Source organism: Uloborus diversus, chromosome 4 (assembly GCF_026930045.1).
Source record: "Uloborus diversus isolate 005 chromosome 4, Udiv.v.3.1, whole genome shotgun sequence".
NCBI lineage: Eukaryota > Metazoa > Arthropoda > Arachnida > Araneae > Uloboridae > Uloborus > Uloborus diversus.
In genome coordinates, this window is record NC_072734.1 from 145,683,365 (window position 1) to 145,708,604 (window position 25,240).

General features: G+C 33.4%; 2 protein-coding genes across 2 annotated transcripts in view; one reads left to right on the forward strand and one right to left on the reverse strand.

Annotated features, from left to right (window-relative positions):
* The first annotated feature begins 376 nt into the window (after nucleotides 1–376).
* Nucleotides 377–18,649, forward strand: LOC129220188 (actinia tenebrosa protease inhibitors-like). Its single transcript, XM_054854549.1, has 5 exons — nucleotides 377–500; nucleotides 2,649–2,816; nucleotides 5,158–5,352; nucleotides 17,284–17,460; nucleotides 18,559–18,649. The coding sequence occupies exons 1-5, from the start codon at nucleotides 455–457 to the stop codon at nucleotides 18,561–18,563; spliced, it is 591 nt and encodes a 196-aa protein (XP_054710524.1). The 5' UTR covers nucleotides 377–454; the 3' UTR covers nucleotides 18,564–18,649.
* A 97-nt stretch (nucleotides 18,650–18,746) lies between these two features.
* Nucleotides 18,747–25,240, reverse strand: part of LOC129220187 (nucleolar and spindle-associated protein 1-like) — a 39,843-nt gene continuing 33,349 nt past the window's right edge. The window contains exons 11-12 of the mRNA XM_054854548.1: nucleotides 20,365–20,557; nucleotides 18,747–18,948 (exon numbers count right to left, since the gene is read on the reverse strand). Of these exons, the coding sequence (XP_054710523.1) occupies nucleotides 18,873–18,948; nucleotides 20,365–20,557 (269 nt within the window). The 3' untranslated portion in view covers nucleotides 18,747–18,872. The remainder of the gene's footprint in view (nucleotides 18,949–20,364; nucleotides 20,558–25,240) is intronic.

Sequence of the window (25,240 nt, forward strand, 5' to 3'; positions counted from 1 at the left end):
TATTTAAAAAAAACTGAGATTCTATTGAATTCTCACAAGCATCAAAAATTATACCTTTTAAATTAACGAGAACTTAAAAGGTAAACGAGAAGTTTGAGGTACGATTTTTAAGAAATAATCAACAAGAACATTATGTGTGTTGAAAGAAAAAATAGTAACTTATTTTTCTGTACGAAGTTACTTGCCGGAAAACGGAAATTTTAAAAGACAAGTAAAAAAAATCTAAAAGAACAGAAAGATAACATTCTGCTAAATTCTCACAGGGCACCTAAAATAACGCCTTTAAAATTCTGTCACTCTGAATATAAACGATAAGCTAGAGATAAGATTTTTAAGAAATAATCTGTTGATAACTTTGTTCGTGGGAGTTATAGCAGCTTTTCAAACGCATGGTGTTAAATATCTCCCTCAATTAAGAAAAAAGCTTTAGCTATTAACAAGGCACAGTGTCAAGATGATGTACTTACTGCTGTTCTGTTTGGTGGCTTCGGCTGTTGCCTGTGAGTTTGATTTTTTTTTTTTTTTCCTTGAAATTACACCTATGATTTCTAATGACATTTGCGTGAACTGGTTCTCGAACATTTTTTACTCACAACTTTTATTTAAATCTTAGTATTTTTTCTTTAAAATCTAAGATCTTGATTATTTTTCGCAAAATCTTACCAGTTTTCTAATAAAACTGCCAGTCGTATTTACTTAACATAAAAATTACTCGGATGATTAAAAAAAAAACATTTTCAATAATATAACGCTATAAATTTCAATAAAAATGAAATGTTCTCTCACGCAGGGTCAAACACTACATTTTTGATGAATCAAGAATTAAAGTTTAAAATTATAAAAAATTAAATAGTGTTAATAATAAAAAATTAAATAGTTTTCTATCTGATTTGTCTAACCATCAACATTTTTCTGAATATCAGGCATATTTTTCTTTTAATTAAATTAGTAGGGCGCTCGTTTAAAACAGTGGTTCCCAACCTTTTTAAGCACATAGCCTCCCTCTGGAAGCTAACTGACACTGCCCCCCCCCCTACTTGTTTCTTTCTTGAAAACGCCAAAAGTTGGCGCTATTGAACAATGATATTATTGAAAATATAAATACCTAATTTTAATTTAAAGTAAAATTCATGAAACAAAGCAACTTTATCAAATAATTTTTGACCTTAAAAAATTATTAAATAAAAATACTTTTTTTTACATTTTACTTTTATTTTTATTTTTATTTATTGATTTTTTTTATTATTTTTTTTTAACGAACAGATAAGATTTAAAGGGAAATACTTAACTAAGATCATTAACTTTTTTTTTCAAAACAGAAGTACGTTTTTTATGAAATTATTGCAGTCTAGGAAAATAACACTGACACTTCAAATTTAAAAAAAAAAAAACAAAAAAGAGAAAATTCATTCAAAAAGAGAAAACTTAGCGATGAATGACGCAATACTTCCTCGAGGTTCAATCGAAGTGTGAGGAGAAAGCTCTTGCACTTTAGTTTGTTTCTTTTTTAACTCGCAATTCCTACTTGTTTGAACTCTGAACAATCAGTTTCGTATACGTTTTCAATTTCGATATTTGTTGGCTTTTTATGATTATTGTTGTTTTCGTGTGCCAGCCAGGCTGTCAATTTCGTGTGCGCTGCTTCACTTTTTCGACTGTTCCGTATTTTGATGTGAAGTCCGACCAGGGCCATGCTTAGAGTGTGGCAAACTTTGCGGCCGCACAGAGCCGCTAAAATATTTTGAAGTTTAGGGGCCGCTAAAATATTACAAGAGAATGAAATATTTTTGTGTGACATAGTCCCACTAAGTGTTCACGATTATATTCTGAAAAGGTAAAAGAGATAGAAAATTTTTCTTTCTATATTTTTTTATTTATTTTCACATTTTTACTTTCAAGAGAAATTTCTAACTTTTAATTTTTAGTGAGAAAATTGTAAATTATCATGCAATTAATTCCTTTTGTGTTATAGATTTTTGTTGATCATTTTGCAACGTTTTATATTTTTCATCGCAGTGTCAGTTTTAACTCTAGCTTATGGCACAGTATAAAATATTGTTTTTATTTTAATTTATGCACGTATTTTCTTCGTGCGCCATTTGCTTCTATAATTGCTAGTAGTAAAAGTAAGTAAAAAGACAAAAAAAACGAACATTGTAATGAAGTTAGATTTAAATTTCGTATTTCATACCCCCCCCCCCCGGGTGAAAACAACGCAGTTTGGATACGAGGCTTTATTCAAAATTCGATACTTTTGACATAGTAGATTTCTTTTTTTTTTTTTACTTTGGTTCGTTTTAGGACTGATAAATAGCGAGTCACGTGTCACATGATCTATTGCCATTTCCTTAGAAATATTTTCAGAAATGTTGTCTCTCATAATAAATATCTTCGTTTGCGGTTTCCATAAGTAAAAACAGTTTTTTTTTTTTTTTTTTTTGAAAAAGCTTAGATAGGGGAATGATAAATGATTATTCTTTAAATCATATATAACTTTAGAACTCTTTGCGCCAATGACTCGTTCTGAATGATACCAAGGAAATCATACAGAACGAGTTTTTCATTTTCAATTTCTCTGCCGTAAGATGAAGTTTTTTTTTTTAATATAACAAATTTTAATAACATCTTTTGTGCTGCAATCATTTCAGATGATAAGTCATGCTTCTTAGAACCGGAGGAAGGTATGTGTCGTGGATATTTCCCTAGTTACCACTACGACTACAAAAGCAGAACATGCAAAGAGTTCATCTATGGCGGCTGCGATGGGAATGACAACAGGTTCGAATCTGAAGAGGAATGTATGGAAAAATGTGGAGGTAAAAATAAAACAATGAATAATACCGAAATTCATCTTTTGTGTGTTTCTTTTAAATTGTATTAAAATTCAGAAAACAGCTCATGATTGTTTATCAAAAATAATTCATGCTTAAACGTTCAATTAAAGAGATAATTTCTACATTTGAGGAAGTTAAAAGCAAAGGAATGTAAGTGGAAAAATTAAAAATTTGAAGATAACCTGTACAAATGGTTGGTGAACCTCTCTTCTATCTTGGGGCAAGAGATAGTACTAGTAGTTTTGGTAGGTGTTGCATGATTTAGAAAAAAGAATCAATGAAAGTCTACCTAAGACGTTATCTTTAAATGCGTTTTACTCAAAACTTGAAAATGTCCACTTACATCCCTTTGCTTTTTACTGCCTGTATAGAAACCTGCAAATTAGTATAATATGCCAACTGCTCCAGCTCTTTGATAATGTAGCAGTTACTGCCCATTCTATTATTTATCTTAATGTTCATATTGTTCAACTTTTCATATTTACATGGTTTTCAATTTACATTGTTAATGTTCTTTTGAGTTTCTTGTTGTTGTTTAGTACACTGGCCACTGTGCTAGCTACGAGTGAGACTTTAAATAATAATGTACGTAATATACATTTAAACTCCACGGCCTTTGTTGTTTTCGAAAAAGAAATTGAGAGCTTGCTTTCGTCAACTCTCCGCTCTTGTTCGTTGATGATATTGATCTGACTGGTTGCGACGAATGTTTAGGTTCTCGGATAAGCTTGCAGCTTTTGGATATAAAGTAAACCTCTCTTGTACCGTAGCTATATGCTTTTGGGAACGGGTGAAAACTGATTTTATTGTTGATTGTGAATATTTCATCTTCCAACGATGAGTTTAAAAACGTAAGATAGATAGTGAGAATCGAGTGTTCCAGCACCGCCACGAATATAAGAGGTAAAAGGTTATTGTTTAACTTTTTCAAACTGAGGCCCGATAGGTGATCAGTGACCGGATTTCTGGCCCGTGGGCTCTTTGCAGTTGGACAGCCCTGGTCTAGGTGCACTCTATCTGCCCTGAAAATCTGTAAACACTGCACTGATACACCCTGTATATGTACCTCGAAGTATATTTTTTTTTTGTTCTACTTCTTCTTCTTCTTCTTCTTCTTCTCCCAATTCTAAAAAAATGTTCACATTTTTTGGAACATTCAAAAGAAATCAAAAGATCATAGTACTCCATTTTTCCACTATTAAATTCGAAATGTTATTTTATTTAACGTCCATGTTCTTCATAAAGTGCATGCAATCAAGCAAGCACGTAACGTATTTGGATTCTTAGTAGATTGTTTTGTGTTACAATCAAGCGTGACCCGATGGGAGGTCACGGGAGGTCTCTGTGACCTTCCAAAAAATTCCTTATTTGGCAAGTTTTGTCTGACAGTTGGGAAAATTTAGAGACAGCAATGCAAAATTCAAATTTCAAAGAAAAATTCATAATGATTACAGGTACAGGTAGTTATCAAAATAATGGAAACACTCTGTGACAAGTATGTTGGGAATGACTACTCTGCTGTAAATGTTCGGTAAATAAGGGTGCCTTCTGACTGCAATCACTCACACTAGTGAATCCAGATGGTGATTGAGTTCTGTGATCACCTTTGCTGCTGTTGTTCGCTTTTTAGACACTACAATCCGCTTCAATATCCGTCGGTTTCTTTCACTGAGCTTCTCTTTCCATCCACTATTTTACTTTGCCGAGCTTCTCTTACCGCGTTGTGTGTATGCTGTCATGACTTCAGATACTGTACCTGTAGAAACACCAAAAAGTTGAGATATTTCAGTTGCACTTGCTCCAGTTAGACGCGCTCCAACAATTTGGCCTTTTTTTTTTAAGTTTGAGAGGTCCGACATTTCACGTGCTTGAAAAAAATCCAAGTCTTCCAGAACTTTAATTAAGTCACCCTGTGCAACCAGAATATGTACATTGCTATTTATAAAAAAAAATAAAAAATAAATAAATAAAAAAAAAATAAAAAATAAAAATAAATAAAAAAAAAAAAAAAAAAAAAAAAAAACAGATACCTAATTTTGTTCTTCATTACTTACGAAGCACATTCAAAAATGTCACTTTTATTCATAGGTGTTTCCATTATTTTGATAACTACCAGTATATGCTCATGTTTTATCTTTCGGTAAAACTCGGCGCTTCATTCGGCAAATTGAAAATCCCCCCCCCCAGGCGTTTTAGGTTAACCCCCCTGACTACAGTTGATACGTCTATGAAAATGAATAGTCCAATTGTGTGGAAACTGGGACCATAAAAACGAGTTTTATTAAAATTTTATAAAATAAATGTTATTTTTCTTGTCCTCAAGATGCAGTAGTATGGGAATCTGAAGACATTTGTGAGCTGCCCAGCGAAAGTGGAAAGTGTCTTATATATTTTATAAGATACTTTTTCAACAAAGACACTGGTAGCTGTGAAAAGTTTATCTATGGTGGCTGCCAAGGAAATGAAAACAACTTCGAAACTGTTGAAGAGTGTGAGCAAACTTGCAAGAAAGCCTACGGTAAGCTTATTGATATGATTTTTTTTCCTTTTCATTAATTTCTTTTTTTTAAACTTCTATGTTATCCTCTTCAAACCCAAGAATGACTTTGAGCGATTTTACATCATTACTAACTAGCGGTACTTGCATGGCTTTGCCCGTGGTAGAAAATTAAAAGGTCATTTGGTTCGCCTGTATATTTACAAACAATGGATGATGAATTTCTTGCCAATTTGTTACTTTAATTTGCTTGCCCATGTTATGGTAATTTGCTCGTCCACGTTATGGTAATTCGCTCGTCCATGTTTGGGTAATTTATTCGTCCATGTTATGGTAATTCGCTCGGTAAAATGGGCTTAAAATTGGAATAGAAAGAGAATGATGTCGAATTTTCAAAAAATTGCTTTGAGGTGCTCATCCCTATGCTATGAACTAATTTTGTGCCAAATTTCAAGAAAATCGGCCCGGACGGTGTAGGCGAAATAAGTAACAGACATCCAGAGATTCAGACACACAGACTTTCAGCTTTATTACTAGTAAAGATGGGTTCTGAACATATACGTACGTAACCTGTAAAGATGCATATACGTACATTTACGTGCATACACTAGTACGTGTGTTACACACGAGTATATACGCTTGTATACATAATGCCTACAGAGTGAATCTAAGCTCTTTGGCAAAAATCTAAGGAGTGTGAGAGGAGAGGATAAGAAGCAAAAAATCAGAGGAAACCCATGGTCCTGACGCACTACATGCACACAAAGCCAGAAACTGATGGATTCAGACCACAAACTTGTTGCACAAAGATAATTTTACTCAACATTTCAATTTTTAAGAAATTGTTCGAGCAGTTGTTAAAAGTTACGGCCTGTAGTAACTCTAATACATGCATCGCAGCAAAGGTGCAGCGACTGATGAAAGTTTTTCAAAAGTATCGTTATTGCGACAGAGAGTGCTTTGTAATTGCGACGCATGTATTACAGCTGCAGGTCGCAAATTTCACCAATCGCTTTAAAACTTTAAGACCTAAAATGTTGTGTAAAATTGTCTTTGTGTAGTAAATTTGTGATCTTTTTTGCATCTATCAGTTTCTGGCTTTGCGTGCATGTAGCGTATCAGCATTGTGTTTATGACCATATGATCCTTATATTCACCTCTAACACCTTTTAATAACCTGACCAAAAGTTTAAACTCACACTGTATATTTGTATATTATATGCTTGTATGTAAGTGTCTACTAGAGTATGTACGCGAATGTACGTGTCTGCCTGAGTATATAAGTGTTCATATATATACGAAAATAAGCTAGTATATACCTGTACAGTCGAATGTATATCTGCATAGATAAAAAATACTTGCAGACATCCATATACGTGTTTATTGGTGCATTTATGTGAATGCTTCTATATACGTGCATACACGAGTTTTTGCGTATGCATACGCATATACTCGTATATTTAACCGCCTTTGCTGTAAAAACAATGCTTATTAAGTGGAATGAATATTTAATTTATATCTGCCTCATACTTAAAAGTTAAGTAACATAAGAAGAACAATATTCGTTAAGCCTAATATTATGACCATTTTACCCCCATCTTACTTAAATCGTTCTAAAATATTATCTAAAATAGATTCAGCTAACTGCTAATGAGTAAGAGTTATTGAGACATGTAGGAAGCTTCCTGTGCTGTCAATCTGTTCATATTTATAACAAATAAAATTTCCCGAAGAAGGTAAAAAAAGGTGTTTCGATTTTAAATTTTTTCATATTCGCTTTTTTTTTATTTATTTATTTATTTTTTTGGACCAAATAAAATTTTTTCATCTGTAAAATTTTGTATTCAAAATGTAGTTTCTAACTAGCTTACTCAAAAATAAATTTTTCACATTCATTCGAACATTTATTGCCAAGCTATAGCCATTTATTTGACGTAGGAAAACTTTACCCATCGACCACTTTCCCCCCACCAGACAACCGCAAAGAAAAACAGATGACAATGAATGCTGAATTTATGTTAGGTATGTAAAACCAGTTGCTTCTCCTTACTTGCTTCTTAAATTAAGGTCGCTTTGTAAAAATTAATTAAACGATGTTAATTAAAACTCTCATTGTTTTAAAAGAGAAAATAAAATCTCATTTTGATTTTTAAATTGGGATCTTTTGAAGAGCACTGACTCATGAAATACAACTTATCTCAGAATTAAATTAATATTCCAGACTTGGGTGCTCACTGATTTCATATTGAATATTTTGGATTTATTAGAAATGAAATGTAACGTATCCTTTACGTGTACTTTCTATGCAATTATCAATAAGTTCGATCTCTATTTCTGTCTGTACTGTATGCGGGTATGTGCACGCAAAAGCGGTTTTGTTAGTTGCTGTTGTTGTTGCTTAAATCATTCGGTTATCCGAGTAGAAACAGCTACCCAATTTAAGGCAGAAATGTACGGTTTCCATTTACACAGCACCACTGACGTGGAAGTCCGACTTAGCTTATGCAGCACACGATAAATGAAAGCCCCATCTATCATTATTTTGATAATTTTAATTCAAACCAGAAGCCGAACAACTCCTGATTCAGCACCCCCAGAAATATTGATTTGGATTGGAGACTTGAAGGACTTAGTGCCCGAACGGATTTAATGTGTATCAGTCACCATTAGCCTATACAGAGGGTCTTCGACCGAAAGGTATAGAACTTGCAACCATCCAGCCACGAGCCCATTGCCTAACCGATCGGGCTATCTCGAACCCGGTTATGCTACGATGGCATAATTTGGCTTTATACATCGAAAATTACTTGATTTTTAAATGTATCTTTAGTAAGTTTGTGTAATCCTTCAAATTAAATTGAAATGTGAGTAAAATTTTTTAACGAACACAAACAGGGGTGCCCCGATTGGAGGTCACGGGAGGTCAATGTGACCTCCAAAAATTTCCAAATTCGGCAAATTTTGCTTGAAGATTCGGAAAAATAATCATCGTTCGGAAAATTTTAGAGTTCTATTTGGCAAAAGTATCACCATTCGGCGAAATTTGAAATTCCATTCAGCAAAATTTAGAGTTCCATTCGGCAAATTGAGAATTTGTGCCCTACAAAAAATTTAGTTCCGGGTCGCTCCTAAATACAAAACTTCCCTTACAGCCAGGAAAGAAGGAAAACTGTCACTGCAACTAAAAAATGTATTAATAATTACTTTACAGAACACATTATCAAAAAAAGGTAAAATGTCTTTACCGAGAAAACAATCATAAATTCTAAAGTTTCGAACATTAGGTCATATTTTCAAAGATAAACAGAGGCTGTCAAGATCACTGGAAACGGTTTTCCTTTCCTTCATAAAGTGAGAGTTTTCTAATAAAATAATAACCAATAATTACCTTTCTTTTACACAAATAGCCGGAAACCTGATTCTGCTTAAATTGATGACAACGTATTAAGCGCTCAACTTCAATTCATTAGTCCATGCTTTGAGCAATGGAAAGTCATTAAAAGATGTTTTATAATTAAAAGTTTTTCTGCGTTTCATTGTCTCAACGGCAAAGAGGATTGATAGAGATTGAGACAATGAAGAACAAAAAGTAAAAGATATTTCACTCTAGATTTTTTTCTCAGGAGCATTGATCGCCAGTTTTACGATAGTTTAAACGATTGTATTTAAATTTTAAGGGTAACGTGCAACAAAAATAGGAGCATTTTTAATCTATCCTGAATCCTGAGTCATTACATTTCAAATTTGGCGAGCAAGTATAAAAACCGTCATATAACTATCATGGATTTTTTTTTTTTTTTTTTTTTCAAAAAATGACAGTAGTCACAACTAAGATGCATATGAAATATGCCGAAAGGATTTTAGAAGAAAAAAAAATTCTTCAGTTACTGCCTACTAAAATTCTGCACAAAATCAGCCATTTTGTTGGGGGGGACAGCAAAACACTTGATTCGAAGTGGACTCTTCCAAAAGTATTTGAGAGCCAGTTTTTATAAAAACCGGGCAGAAATGGGGTGTTCGAATATACACCATTTTTGATTTTACTCAAATTTTTATGGTGGATTCTTTTAAAGATTTTAGATGACAAGTAATTTTTCTTTTCCTCCAAAAAACTTTTTGGGAACCTGTAAAAAATTCGTCAAGTGGTGCCCGATGTAGAGGTTTTTCCAAATTAGAGTTATTTTTTTTTTTTTTTAATTTGATTATTTCTGTGTATTGAGCATCAGCAAAAAAATACTCTTATGTTGACAATATGACATTTAGTACTTAAATTGAAATACATCGTAAATTTTGTGGCTGACCACCTTTAGTAGACCCTGGCAGGGGTAGCTAAACTGTGCCGAAGAAAGTGAATATGTGTCATGTTTGATGCCTCCTGGTTCCATGCACTGAGGTTCCACCAAGGTTTTTGTACGTAATTTGTGTACTAATATATATATATATATATATATATATATATATATATATATGTGTGTGTGTGTGTGTGTGTGTGTGTGTGTGTGTGTGTATTAGAGATGTAAAATTTCTGGAAATTTTGAAGTGGTGGAAAAAAACTGGTTTTTTTCGGGAAAAATTGGAAAAAATGGAAAGTTTGATTTTTTTATGAATAAAATTTGGGTTTCTTAATAGCTCTGTGTTTTTTGTAACATATAACGGGTTAAGCATTAAAAAATATATGCTATCCACACACCTTCTTTTTCTGCTTGACAGCGAAATACACATAAAGGTAAGATTAATTAGAAGAAAAAACCATTTTGCTTTATAACTGAGTAGAGGGCTTTCATGGTCAAACCCAGAAATGAGTCAAGTCGTCACTCAACCAGTAATATTGGGTAATGTGTGTCTAATAATAACAATTACATTTTCTATTTTAGATTGCCTTTGAAACTTCTGAAATTTTTGACTTTCAAACATGATTGATATATATATATATATATATATATATATATATATATATATATATATATATATATATATTTGGAAGAAAAATAAAACAATGTTACTGTCTGAAAATAAAAGCTATTGAGTTTTGATTTTTTCCAATCCAGTCTAAGTCCAAATCAAAACTAAATTGGTTTTTCTTAAGCTGAACCAAAATTAAACTGGAATTTAAGTTTATTCATAGGCCGTGCTAAGCACAGTAGTAAAAGTAGTCATACCAGCCCTTTTGAACAAATTTGAGTTATTATAACCAAGTTGTCCTCTGTTTCGTATTTTACTTAACAAATAAAATGTTTTAGGGTCATTTGATCAAGAGCTATTGTTTTGAAAAATTCTTTTAAAAAAAAAAGACATCTGACTCAAATATATGGAAGAGCCACACTTTAAAACACAATATCTCAGCTTGAGTCAACTGCAAAGTCCCCTTTTTTGCTTAGCACGGCAGTATACAGGGTGCGGTAAAAAAAATATCGGACAAAAATTGTATCATCGAATAGAAGAAAGGTAATTTCATTTTAATGAGTGCCTTATTTATTTTTGTTTCTCACTTTATTAGGAAATAATTTACAATATATTACCTAGTTTATGTATTGTTTTTCGGTTTTCTTACAATTTTAAGCGAAATACCTGCTATTTTAAGTTGTTTAACCAAGTAGAAGGACAGTTCGTTTGCTTGTTGTGCCTCGACAAACAGTATTTGAAACGGCATGCCGTTTCAAGTGGCTTAGAAATGATAGCTGATGTCCGGAAAGTGTACAAAAACGAACAGTGAACATTTCAGTTAATCGTCAGGTCATCCAAAAGTGAGTTCAATGAAATCCTCGGGTTTCCACGAGAGCAGTCGTTTGTGCGAATTCGTAACCGATAAGTGCGACTGAAGAAAAAAACAGCTCAAACAGAAGTTTTGCAAGCTCCAAAAATTCAGGCATTCGAATGACTCTAAAGATGCCAGAAACGTTTGAGACGGGCCCGCAAGTCCACGCTGGAAAAGATACCTTTCACTGATTTACCGTTCAACCGGTTCATATCCCCCAGAACCATAGGATTTGGTCTGTAGACACCATAGGCTCCTATATGGGGGGAAAGGGGGGGGGGCTCAAGCCTCCCTTTGGAACTGAGAACTTCCTCTTTCTTTTAATACTTTTTTCTTTGTAAAAATGTAAAAACATTTTTTCTCCAGCCATTAATGAATTAGTTATCAAAAATGTTAAATTTTATTAGCTCTAATCTGTACTAAAGTCAACTTCCATGGGGAAAATACCCTGCTAAACCATGGGGAAAATATCAGAGCCCCCTCCCCCCCCCCCTTAAAATTTTGCATGTGAGCGTCCTTGGTAGGCACTCCAAGCACCTTAGAAAGTGCCGAATCCGAAGTCAGGCTTTGTCTGTGATGGAATCAGCACAATGACAAAAAATCTCTAGTTTTTTGTGGATGAGGGCCGTAAAATGAATCAAAAAGTAAACCAGAAGGACATTTTAGAAGTTATTGTACTTCTGTGGGCCTAAGAGCACTTCAGCATTGTAGACTGGACATTTTCCTTTTACTCCACACCGATTCATATGGCCAAAAAGAGACAAGAGTGGTGCAAAGCGCATTGTTTTTGACAAGATATCATCTTTTGAGTGGACGCCGTTTTTTGCCACACCCTGTACATTTGGTTCGCAGTCAGCAGAAACATAGTTTTGTGATTAAAGTTATGTTTGTTTGTTCTATGAAGAAGGAGAATCAATTCTTCACTAAGGTTATTGGTTTAAGCTTTTTTGTAAAACGTATTATTAAACATTTTTTGATCTATATGCAAATTATATTGTCATACAACAACTTGCATTAACGTTAGACAGTATTTTAACATAAAACGGGAGAGGGAGGAAATTGCATCACAATTTAAGCGTGAGAAATTTCTAATCACTTTTTGCTGAAAATTTCAATTAAAACCCTGAAAAGTTGAAAAAATTCTTTTTTTTTTTTTTTTTTTTTAATTTTTCCGAAGTGGAAATTTATTCCTTCGGTAAAAAACGGTTTTTTTTTTCTGTTTTTCGGAAATTTTCCGTTTTTTTTCCAATTGTTTTCATCTCTAATATATATATATATATATATATATATATATATATATATATATATATATATATATAAATTATTCAATACCCTCATCAGTTGCATGGCTTACCCACTGCGCTACCAAAAATTATCGGCTTTTCTATCGAAAAATGCTAAAAAGTGCTTTTTTCACGAGCCTTTATTTCAGTGCACTGAGGGTCACTGCAGAACTGGATACCTGCATTTCAAACTAAAGTATGTATATTTTCCCAAATAAGTGACAGAACTATGGGCAAATTCTTTTCAAGAACACAATACGTATTTTAAAACAGTAAAATGAATTACTCAGTTTTCAGTTCAATCAACATATCCGGATTTAAAATTTCCCCTAGGGACTTCCAGATACTATTTTAAAAACTAGTACAGTAAAACCTGTGAAGTTGACCACCCTAGTAAGTTGACCACCTGTCCAAGTTGACCGCTTTTTTCAGGCACGGAATTAGCCCTTATCACGTAAATCAACATTTGTAAGTTGACCACTAAAGTAGTGCACCGCAAGTAGTCAACTTACACAGGTTTCACTGTATGATCAAAAAACCATAATATAGTTGTAGATGTGCAAGTAGACTGATTATTAGGGTGGAGTAAAAAAACTTTTTTAAATTCCCATAAGCTTGTATGTGGAAAATGTGCCTTTGTAAATGCAGCAGTTCCCAACTGGTGGTTTGCGAACCCCTGGTGATTATCGAAGTTTTCAGGGGGTTCACGAAAAAAATATTATAATGGCGGAGTTTTAACATGCCTGTTTCTGATAAAGTTTCATGCTCAAACGGTTTCAAGCAAAGTTCGCTCGTTTTTTATTCATTTGTCTCTCGCACATTTGATACTCTTAGCTTGAAAATATTTGCATACTTCCTGACATATTTTACATTCAAATAATTTAGTCTGTCATTGAAAAGTGCCGGTTTTAGCGCTTCCATTGACAATGATAAGTAGCTCTGAAGCCATGCTGAAAAAGCTCTACTTATGAAGACAATGTCCTCATATGAAAGAATTTGAAAGCCTTTCGTCAGTCAGAAGTCTTTGATCGGAAAGTTTGATACAACTTGATGAAAACATTACACGGAGCATGGAGCATATACAAGCGTCTAAAATATTTTGATGTGAAAATCTTATTGACTTTTAATAATACATGTGTAACGAACTGCTTTTGATGATCTAGTTGATTCCTCTTTTTGCATGACTCTGCCTGATTATAGAAGACTAATTGGTGACCATCTGATTTTGTTATTTATGTAAGAATACCATATTTAGGGACAAAACAATTTCTGTTGCTGAAAGCAATCTAAGACACATCGAATGCGAGAAAGCGTTAATGAATACTCATAACAAACTGCCTCTATGTTTACCTCAACAGACACACATGGAACGCAATGTTTTACCTTTTTAATTTTCTAAATCACCGCAAGGTAGCGTATTCGAGCGCTGGAGTTGCGAATCGCAATTCGAATTGTGAAAACATCTTTTGAATGCAAGTTGCCAGCATTCAAATGAAAAGGGCCCAAAGGCCCTCTAACTGTTAAGAAAAAATCGGCTGCTTTTATTTTATTAATTTTTATGGAATTATGTTCAATAAAATACTAAAATATTGCTATTATGATACTCTTTCCATTCGCAACTCCAGAGCTCGAATACGCTCCCTTGGGGTGATTAATAATACTAAAGAAAAAGGTAAAATATTCCATTTCACATGTTTTCTTTAGGGTAAATTACAGGCTTCAGACAGTTTATGGTGTGATTTAATTTCAGAATAGAAAAGAAAGCTCCCCACCAAACACAATGAAAAATTAGTCATTCACTAAGCGTCAAAGCAAGTTATATGTTACAGTATTTGTATGTTTTACCTCTTTCATCCGCAATTAGACAGTGACTGCAGCGCCCCCTATAGTTTATTGGAGTTGTGAATAGCGTTTAATTTTGTAAAAATCTTATTTTGCATTTTAAACAAGGAAGGCAAACTTCCTCACCCGTTTTAAAAGGTTTCTATGGCTGGTTTCTGAAGCTACATGCTAAGTTCTTAATTCTGCGAAAACTGTGAAGAGACCATGAAAAAAATATACTTAATATGCATAGTAGACGTTAACTGTAAATATACAGACGAACCAAATGATAATTTTCTACAACAGCAAAGCCGTTGCGTACCGTTAGTCTATAACAAAACCGGTGGGTTTTTAATGTTCTCTAACTATAGGAAAGTTTTGCGTTTTAAAGTTAGTACTTTTCACAAAAGTAATCATACACTGCTCATCTCATTTCACAAATGAACAGTTTTGGTAACAGATCGGGAGAGATGGTGGACAGGAAAGCATCGGTACCTTGTACAGTATGTTGGGAGATATGAGTGACACTGTGATCAGATGATACCCTGCTGAAAATATGCATTGGGCACGCCCTGAATGTAAGGGATTGCCACATTCAGCATGCATCATTTGGCTGTCATAGTGCCCTGAATACAATCTAGTGGTGACGGGTTATCATACGCAATAGCGTCCTAACCATGATGCCATGTTGTCAAGCGGTTTGCCACAATTGTTGCCGGATTAGACCTGCCTCCACGTCAACGCCACACTTGTATGCGGTGATCATCACTGGAAAAACAGAAGCGTGACTCATCTGAACGAGGTTCTACCATCCAAGCCACTTTAGCACGGCACCATTCCATAGTTGACATCTGTGCTGTGCGGTGAATGGCAGTCTTCTTAACGGACGCCTTGATAGCAGGCCACTTGCAACCAATCGAGAGGGAAAATGTTCTGGTCGATATGGGAACATCCAGGATGTCTTGCACACAGGGCTGCACACTGGGGGGGGGGGGGGGTCATGGCGCATACTGCGGCATTAAAATTTTTAGAAGCGGTGTTTAGAGGGTTTTTCCGTCTTTTGGGGGGTTGAAATATTTAGGGGAGTGCCCTTGTACTTACGGGGTTGGGCACCCCTGCTTGCACATGCATCAGTATGGAGGTACACATGGCGTGTAGGGCTGCTACCAACTTGTCAGTGGATGAATCAATCCACCCTGATGACGTCACTCTGGATGCACCTGCATCCCTCAAACTTGCCACATTTCCTTACTCCTACCATCTTTGTCACAGCCCATCACCGTGGACGTATCCATGTTGGTATCGGCTGCGATTTGACATAAGGATCAACCTGCCCTTTTCAGCAATCACCATACCCCTCGTAAAATTGTGTCTGCTGGAAGCACCTCCCTTGACGGCGGCCTGGCATTCTCCCCTATTACACGCATCCTCCAAGACAAAATTAAAATTTCCTCGATCATTCATCAGGCAGAAATATTGCCCCTTCTACAAGTTTCTTTGTATATGTCACTTCACGTGTATTGGAGAGCAGCATATTTTACATCATTTGCATAACTCAGTGACGTGTATGTACCCTGAAATTTACATAATTTCTGACCAGGTCTTCTTGATGTTGCATTTTTAATGTCGAATAGTGTGTATCAAAATTTAATAATCAGTTTGTATATGTAATTGGAGAAATTATAGTAGCACGAAGCAGTTGATGAATTTCCACATTTGTTTTTCAAATTTTGTACCAAAGGTTAAGCACTACGTTCATTTGCAATCTAAATATTATAATCACATAATATGCAACTTTGTTTTCAAAAAAGAAGAAAGGCTGGTTTTGTAAATTGGTGAAAGAAGTTAAAAATGCCAAAGTATAAAGTTGGGCACCAAAATAGTCAAAAAATCTTAACTGTTCACAATTACCAGAAAAAGCATTTAAAATTAAACAGAAGGAATCAAATCTCACCCAATTGTCACGACATCCCCTAACCTAAGCTTCACTTCCCTCATAAAGCAAATGATCCTGTGACTCCCTATTTAATAATCACAAAGCGAATAAAAGAATGCCAAGACACAGCAAAATGAAATTAAAAAGCGATATTCATTGGTAAAAAGGAAAAAAAAAGAGATTTCTCACTAGTACAGAAAAAGGATATGTAAGTTAGGCAGGGTAAGGATAAAGCGGGCGAATGGCGAGATAATATTCGAGGTTCTTATTTGGTTTAATTTAGCTTTAATTTAACTGTCTCCAATTTTAATACAGTAAAATCTGTAAAGTTGACTACTCTTGTAAGTTGACTGCCGTTTTAGGCACATAATCAGTCCTATTTTATATAAATCAACCACTAAAGTAGTGCACCGCAAGTGGTCAACTTACACAGGTTTCACTGTAAAAGTTTTAATGGTACTTATTGGCATCTTTTATTTATTTGTCAGATTATTTTCAATGAAATGAAACTTTTAATGTTTTTTGATGGCCAATTTTATTTATTTTACAAAATTTTTCCATCTTATAATAACTCTTCGTATGGCTTTGGCACCAAAAAATTTTAAATCTCACTAGGATCCCTTTTACCATAGCTCACCTATAAATTATGACAAAATAATTAAATATGATAAGCTATACAAAACAAATTATATATTCAGAACAAATCTCAAACTTCAATAAATAGCATTAATCTTTAACTTTCTTTTTCCTTTCTTCATTCTCCTGTAATGACAGACTTACCAGTAAAACAGTTAACTTACTGGATCCAGCACAGCCTTGTCAAACGGTGCCAAACAATATCATCAATTCATGAATAACTTACTCTGAATTTTAAATGTTTCAACAATGAAATAATGCCGTCATGCATGCTGTGGCGCGAGTTTCATTGTTGGCAACTTCGGAACATTACTCGATCAGCGATTTTAGCTATCATACATATGAGGAGTCTAAATATTTACTAAATAAAATTCAAATTGATTGAGGACTGTTCTGGTTAAAGACTGTTTGGATACCTGAGTCTCTACTTTACTTAACACACACTATTACTTTACACTATTATTTAATCCCAACTGAAAGCAAAAAATGAAATTTTGAAAAATGTTTGCATGTACTTTCAGCTCCTGCTGATGACATTAATTGCAATGCCCTACCTGAGGTTGGACCCTGTGATGCATATTTCGTGAGATATTACTTCGATAGACAAGAGAATAGATGCAAACCATTTGTCTATGGAGGCTGTGGTGGCAACACGAACAACTTCGAGTCCGAAGAAGAATGCAGCAACACATGCAAAGGTAAACTGCTTTTTTAATTTTAAATATGCAGCATGGAATAAGAAAATTAAGGATTTGTTTTGTGTGAAATATCTTTTTCCATATTAAATATTCGAACTATTTCCATAGCAAACTTAAGTAAAATTGCCAACTTCACAAAAGTTTAGAATAGAAATTTTATACCAATAATTGTACTCTGCTACTTACTAATAATTTTTTCAGTAGTTTGACTCTTAATTCTAGAGCATAATTATCATTAAAAAGCATTTGAATTGAAATCATCTGCCGGAAAAAAACAGTGCCAGACATATATGTACTCAAGCAAAAAAACAGCGAGAAACGCGTTATTTCTGTCCAGCCTGAAAGAAAAGCCAGCTCTTTGTGTAGAAAATTGTTTTAAGAAGTTCCACAAACAACAAAATATTTTATTTCATGAATTTGAATTAATTTTTCGAACTTTTTTTGTTTGTTTTTTAATAAATTTTCTGTTTGTGCAAGCCAGCATAGAATTTGTTCTTTTCCCAGAAGCCATCTATCGATATTAGCTCTGATATATTCCGAATTTAATCGTAGCTGCAAAAAAATAGCAAGTAAACAAGTGCAACGTAACTCGTAGTTGGCATCCTAGAAAAGAACTCAATCTACGAGTTATCTTGTAGTTGATAGTCAACGTGCTGAAACGTTACCTAATTAGAATTTTTTTGGTCCTAGAATAAAACTTAGGTGTGTCAATATCACCCAATACTTACATCTTAATTTCTAACTCTGATAAAACTTGACAAAGCTCAAATACTTGCTTTCAATTACAAAAGGCTCATAATGCACTAAGAAAAAGTATGCTTTTGAAACATAAAATGCCATTTGTATTTCTTCTTCAACATAATTGCAGTGGCACAACAGTTGGGCCATGTAACTGCCCCACGCATAAGTTAGTAATTTTTTTTTTTCAAACTGTTCATTAACAAGTTTATCAAAGACAAAATAAAATAAATGGTGGAAATTCCCTTTACAAAAATATCTTCAAAGTGTTGTTCTTAAAATAAAATACAATAAAAGAAAGAAATATACAGTTGTTTTATTTCCAAAAACTAATTTTTTGTTTCTTTTTACACTTTACAGAATAAAATTGATGACAAAAAGAAGAAAGAAAAGCATGAACAGAGAACTTTTGTACACCTCTTTTAAAGGACAATAAATTTAAAATGCTTTATGTGTATAGAATATTTTGCAATAACAAACTATTAATAAAATACAGGGTTTTTTTTTTTTTTTTTCATATTCCATTGAAAAAATTGGTAACTGATATTGAAAATATACAACTGTTTTAAAACATACAAAAATGTACTATATATATGTTCAATCCTAAAAATAATTGTATACAATACACAAATGGAGATAATAAAAGCAAGTAAAAATATTGTTAAAACACATCTTCAAGATCTTTTAGACATCTGCAACTCAAACCTGCGGTTTGTGCGAACTCCTCTCAAAAAGGCTCGGGATTTGAACCTGAAATTAGTAATTTGAAACATTTAGAGCTTTGACAGCTCAGTAAATAAAACATCAACTAGGAATCACAGAGTATAATATAAAGGTCTGACCTTGTGTCATGCATTGTTGCATGCCCTACAATATGCAAGAAAAGTATAACACAAAATAAAATACATAAACCATTTAACGGATAAACAATACAAACTAACTGAAAGACAATCAACTCGAAAGAACTCAGTTGTACTGATGCTGTTAAAAGGTAACACCGGTTGGAATCCATGTAAGGTAAGGGGGGGGAGGGCAAGGCTATGAAGGAGCAAGTGCAGACAAAGCGCTTGTCCAATGATTCCAAGTATCATGTTGGTGTCAAAAATCTGATAGTTATAAGTTAAATGTATACATCTTTCATTTAATTTGATTTGGTCAATATTGTGATTATAAATGAACTTTTCAAAAATTTTGAGGCAGTGTAAAAAATATACTTTTTTCCCCAGAAAAAAGGAAAAATTTATTTTTTGCAAATATAAACAGGGTTTCTTAATACTGTAAAACTCGCAGAGGCTTCAACAATGCATAATTTTTCTGTAGCACCTATTACACTTTAGTAAATGTAACAACTATCTTCAGATTTTTTTTTCTGCTTCAGTAACCAAAATAAAAATGTTTCCAAATAATTAACCTAAATAATTTCAGCTAAATTTTACTTTTAAAAATCATTATTGTTATAACTATGTTATTTAATTAATACATCTAAAAGAGACAAAAATATGAAATAAAGAACTGTGATCATTTGTCAACTTTCAGAATCACATAAACATTTTTGATTTGAAAAAGTAAACTTTTTTTTTTTTTTTTGGTTAATAGGATTAACTCAGATTAAGACTTTGCTAATCAACCAGTAAATTAAATAGTTACGGAAAAAAAGTGCCATGTTGCGAACTCTACATTTGGAAAAAATAGTGTGAAATGGGGATGTAGCAATATGAACTAAAAAGTTTTAAAAAAAAATCTTTGGAAGATAAGTTTGATAAAATAATTGACCAAACAATTCATTTCAATGTAAAAAAAAGTGGAGAGCAATCAATTGACATTTTTGCAAGGAAAAGACGCTGAAATGGCAAAGAAGCTAAACAAACAAAACATATTGCTGCTCTACACATTCACGTAGAGAGAGTGATTGGAAGAGTAAGAGAATTAAAAATGTTTGCTGCTCATACATATACTGATATCATCGCAGCTTGGGGCATTAAAAATTTGAAAAGACCCATAATTTAAACTAAAAGTGTTTTTTTTTTTTTTTGGTTACAACCAAAAATGGTTGCATAGAAATTTCATTTTAAAAGTTAACCATCATAAATTACACATACATAGTTACAACCACCGTAGCAAGCGTAGTAAAAACAAAAAATATAGACATTGCACTTATCAATTTACCTTGTTTGTTGCACTGTATTATTTTGGGTTTCTGCATTTTTATGAAAGCACATGCTAGAATTCATGGTATTATTCAAATTAATTTCAACTGGCTTTAAAGGTCCACTGTGAGGCTTGTATGGAAGCTTTTTCATTAGACTTGCCTTAAGATCAAACTTCATATTCTTTTTTTCCTTAGGTCCTGGTTTTGAAACTAAACAATGATAGAAAAAGTAAAATATTATAAACCTAATGTATGACAAACAAAAGTCAACTTAAACTTCAAAATCATACGATTTCATTATTACTAACTACTGAAAATATTTTAAAAAAAAGTATAAATGCAGATAAATTTCAAAAATCCCGAGCCTCAGGAGGAGTTCCGTTTAATCTGAGGTACAATATTTTATAAGGAATAAAATAATTAGAGTTAAAAAATAATTAACATTAAAATCTGAAAATCAATAACTGTTGCTAACACAAAATTTCTTAGCTACATAAATTTAAAAAAAAAATGTATTGAGAAATCAGTGTCAACAACACTCCACAAGTGCACAAAATATTCATTGACTGCTAGAGATGGAAGAGTACAAGGGTTCTCAACCTTTCATTCTCTGTGCCTAGTTGAACTGTGATGCGAGGTGACAACAAATACCATATGTAGTCAGCACAAGTAGTAAGTACAATAGGAAATTCAGAATTTGAAATGGATTCTGATAGTCCTGGTTGGATATATGTATTCTAGTATGAATACTAATAATAGATATTTTTAAAAATTGTTGAAAGAGAACCAACTGTAATGTTTTCAAAACTGTGTCTCAGATTTAAGAGAGAAATGCACGTTTCTATTGGCAAACTGCCATCCCTGTAAATTAACAGATGTGTTTGTTTCAGCCTTCAAACTATGTTTGACTTTCCACCTGACTGGTGGTTGTACAGTAGGGTGGGGCGAAAAATAAAAAGTTTTTCCGATCCACTAGTAATAGTTGCCAAAAGTTGTCTTTGGTGATAGTTAGCAAAAGTGCAAAATTTGATGAAGATCGGATAATATCTTCAGGGGGCGCTGTGGTCACAAAGTTTTATTATAGATTTTTTCCCGGATTTCATGGTTAAAATACGAAAAATAATGCTGTTAACTTATATCATTGCATTTTTTTACTCATAAGATTTATTTATGCACTGAAAGCATATGAAATAACCCATAAAAGTTCTTTTATGTTATTTATTTATATTTCCAGCATCTTAAAAAGAAACAAGAAAGTAAAAAATAGTGACTTTTAGGTCAATACTAAGTAAAAACTGATGAATTTTACAAAATGTGACACAAAAATTATGAAAATGCAAATATATTAGACAAATAAAATTAAACAGCACTATTGAAACAATAATAAACAATTTTAAAAATCTGTAAAAATTTACACTACATATGTGATACAAATTTATGTGTCACAGTTAGAGCTTTTACGAAAATAGTCTTTTTTACTTTCAAAGAAAGGCAGTTCCTTTCGAGCCTCTAAACGTGCACGAATGAAACCATCCCTGGCTTCTATTCCACTTACGGCCAGAGATGTATCCGTCACCAACTTTACGCAGCGCTCCACAGATTGAGTATGACAAGGAAATTTGCACATGTTTTGAAGAAAATGAGGAACATCTACGGTTTTCACTAAGTCATGTAGCTCGTCCTCAGTTAGTATATTTGTTATAGGAGGTTTTGTTATAAGCACTTCTTCACACTGCCAATTGATCAAGTCGACATAGTCGGAAGAAGAAAAGTTAAGCTCAGGGATGGTAAAAGTACGGATATCATTATTGTTCACAGAATTAGTGTCTCGTAATCTCAAAATCCGACGAGCAGCTAACTGCCGTACATGCCTTCGATCATCATTTAACATCGCCAGCAAGATGTTTTCAGGATGTGCAAAAAAGGCGTTCCGCTGAATGACTGGATCGATGACATGTAACAGGTCGTCTGGCAAATCACGCGACAGATGAATAACATGCCACAAGTTTCGTGCACCATCCTTGCATGTTGAGTTGCACTTAATTAGAAACCAGCAAGGTGTATAAACTTTAATAACGAATGAAACAAGCATTTTTAAATTTGCTGTTGGATATTCTGTACCGATGTACAAACGCAAAATCCGACTGGCTGTCGTGAGCCATCTAGAATGACTCAAGGAACCAGGTACTCTTTCAGAAAGGTGTACGGAGCAGTTGCCACTAATAACGGCTTCAAATATTTCCAGTAGATATTTCTGGTCAGTACTTAGGTCCCCTCGGTCGATAGTTGGCATGTTTTGAATATTGCACTCAACGGCTTTATATTTCACTATCGGTAGTGATTCGCAGCCTATCAACATTTTGCCAATACAGGGTGGCGACAGGAACGACGAAAAAAAGTTCCCTGGCTTTTCCCTGATTAAGTTCATTGAATTTCCCTGATTTACACGTTACCATGGATAATGGTTTTCTTCCTTTACCCTACCTGAAAACCATTGCATATTAAATAAAATGCAGTGTTTAAAACGTTTTAAGCTGTTAATTAAAAACATATTTTGAAAAAAAGCTTTTTTTTTTAGCAAAAATTGTACTACGAAGAAATTTTATAAGAAATCTAAAACAAATACTCTTTACTTCCAGTAACCTGTTAACATAAGAATTCTAAGAAATTATTAAAACCACTCTTAAAGACATATCTAATTATGATAAAACTTAAAAAAAATTATTTGGATATAATTTTTAACTGAATTTTCAAGCAGCATAATTGTTGCTGCGAGAATAACAAGTAATTGTGAAAGTATAGAACTAATGCAGTTTTACTTACGTAAATAATGAACATATTTATGTGAAACAAATTGGAACCTTTTTAAACAACCAGTCATATTGAGCTATTCTCTAATCAAGAACTTAGGTTTTAATGAAGGAATACAGCATTTTAACTATTAAAAAATAGTAAAAATATTTACTTATGTACACAACTCAATTTCAAATGATTTCATTATTAGTCGAAAAAAAAAATCTTTTGTAACCAACTACATTGAAATGTAAAAAAACAATAATTAATTTGGTTTTAAAATAAAAGAATTTTAAAGTCTGAAAAAAAAACCCTTTGTATAATCTAAAGCGACAGCAAATAATAAAATGGCAAAAAACAAAGTTGATTTTCATTTAACATTCAATTTCATCAATTAAATCGAAAATGCCAAGTAAAATACATTTTAAGCTCTTAGCAGTATCAATTAAAAAAAAAAAAAGATTTTTTCTTAAAATTGTGATTACAGTACGCTAGCTACTTCAAGACAATGAGTAAAGGCAATGGAGCGAAGTCTTTAATGGTGGCTTCCTCTTTGCCTTTAGGGTTGTTTATTTTACGTAGCATGGAACGCCTGGCAGAAAAATTCAAACTACATAAAATAAACAACTTTACAGATACAGAAGCTTAGGAAGTTTATCCTGTGGTTAATAACTTAAGATTCAATACTTAGACCTTAAGGAAAAAATGCACAAACATGTGTCAATGTATAATCGCACCTCAATAATTTTACTTTTTTTTAACAAATAATTGGCGGAAAATGCATAGGAAATAAAGGTATTTAATTTTGCAAAGCAAAAAAAAAAAATTTTTTGTCTTCATTTGATCAATTTTCCCTGAATTTTTATTATCTTTTCGAAATTCCCTGACATTTCCCTGTTTTTTCCCTGATCAATAAAGTTCCCTGACTTTTCCCTGATCTGTCGCCACCCTGCAATAGGACCGCTGAATCCTCGGGGATTAGTACTTGGTCCATCCAAGTATTCTACTAAATGGCGAAGCAGCAATTCGTTGCCATGAAGCTGGCATATTAACCACTGCAATGGTCTGTGAACGAATGTTTCAAGGCGTAAAATCACGCCACTTTTTCTTCCGGTATTTACTGCAGTACCGTCACATCCGACGGCGCACAACTGAGTAATATCAGTTTTGTTTTCGACAATGAAATCCAGTATGCCGTTTGCAATTCCTTCTGCGTTTGATCGATTTGGCGAAATATGTCCTAAGTATTTATTATCTGGCAGCATAACCAGTGTTACATGTTCTTCAATAATTATTTTTCGATGATAACTGCCGGACACAGATTGTTCCAAGAACAATGTACTATCCTTTCGGCCATCAAAGTACAGACCTTGTACATCAGCACATGGCCCTTGGTGATGAGCTTGCAGATTTTTTCTCACTTTTTTACGCTCTCGTTTCACTTTGCTTGGATCGATTATATTTGAAGATGTTTCAGGAGAAATTAAGCCCACGTCTTCTAATATGGATGATGCCAACGCGGCCGCTGATCTATTCGAAACACCGTATCGGTCACACGTTTTAGAAAATTTGTTCAAACTGACTCTTGCTTGCGAAGTGCTTGCTTTATAATTTATAACTATAAATTCAGGATCCTTTTCGTCCGTACCTTCTATTGAACATTCTTTATCAATTTCTGTTTCTTCAGAACCTTCTTCATGGGTATTAACTATGCTTTCCCTCTTTGCTCTTGATTCTTCTTTCTTTTTTCGTTCAAAACTCAGTTTTAATTTTCTTGTGGTTTGAATATCAATGTTTCCAATAAACATTTTTCTATCACCACGCTGATCAAAAAGAAAAAGTTGTTCTTTGGAGGGAACTTTGCGAGTCTTGTCGCAGTTACACGCACTGAAACGGCATTTACAACAAGCAATGTCGAAAAGTTTTTCTTGAGCTTTGGATGAAAATAACTGCATCTTTGCATTAAACGCATTTGTTTTAACAGATTTTTTGTTCATAGTTTTCTTCAGGTTTTTATATTTGCCGTGAAAATGTCGAATCATTTGAACGATTCGTTTATGTGAAACTATAGGAATAGAGGAACGATGCCATGTCTCTTCT

Coding starts and splice junctions, on each gene's coding strand:
- LOC129220188 (XM_054854549.1), top strand. CDS start 455: ATGATGTACTTACTGCTGTTCTGTTTGGTGGCTTCGGCTGTTGCCT. Junction 501..2,648: donor GGTGGCTTCGGCTGTTGCCT/GTGAGTTTGATT, acceptor CAATCATTTCAG/ATGATAAGTCATGCTTCTTA. Junction 2,817..5,157: donor ATGTATGGAAAAATGTGGAG/GTAAAAATAAAA, acceptor CTTGTCCTCAAG/ATGCAGTAGTATGGGAATCT.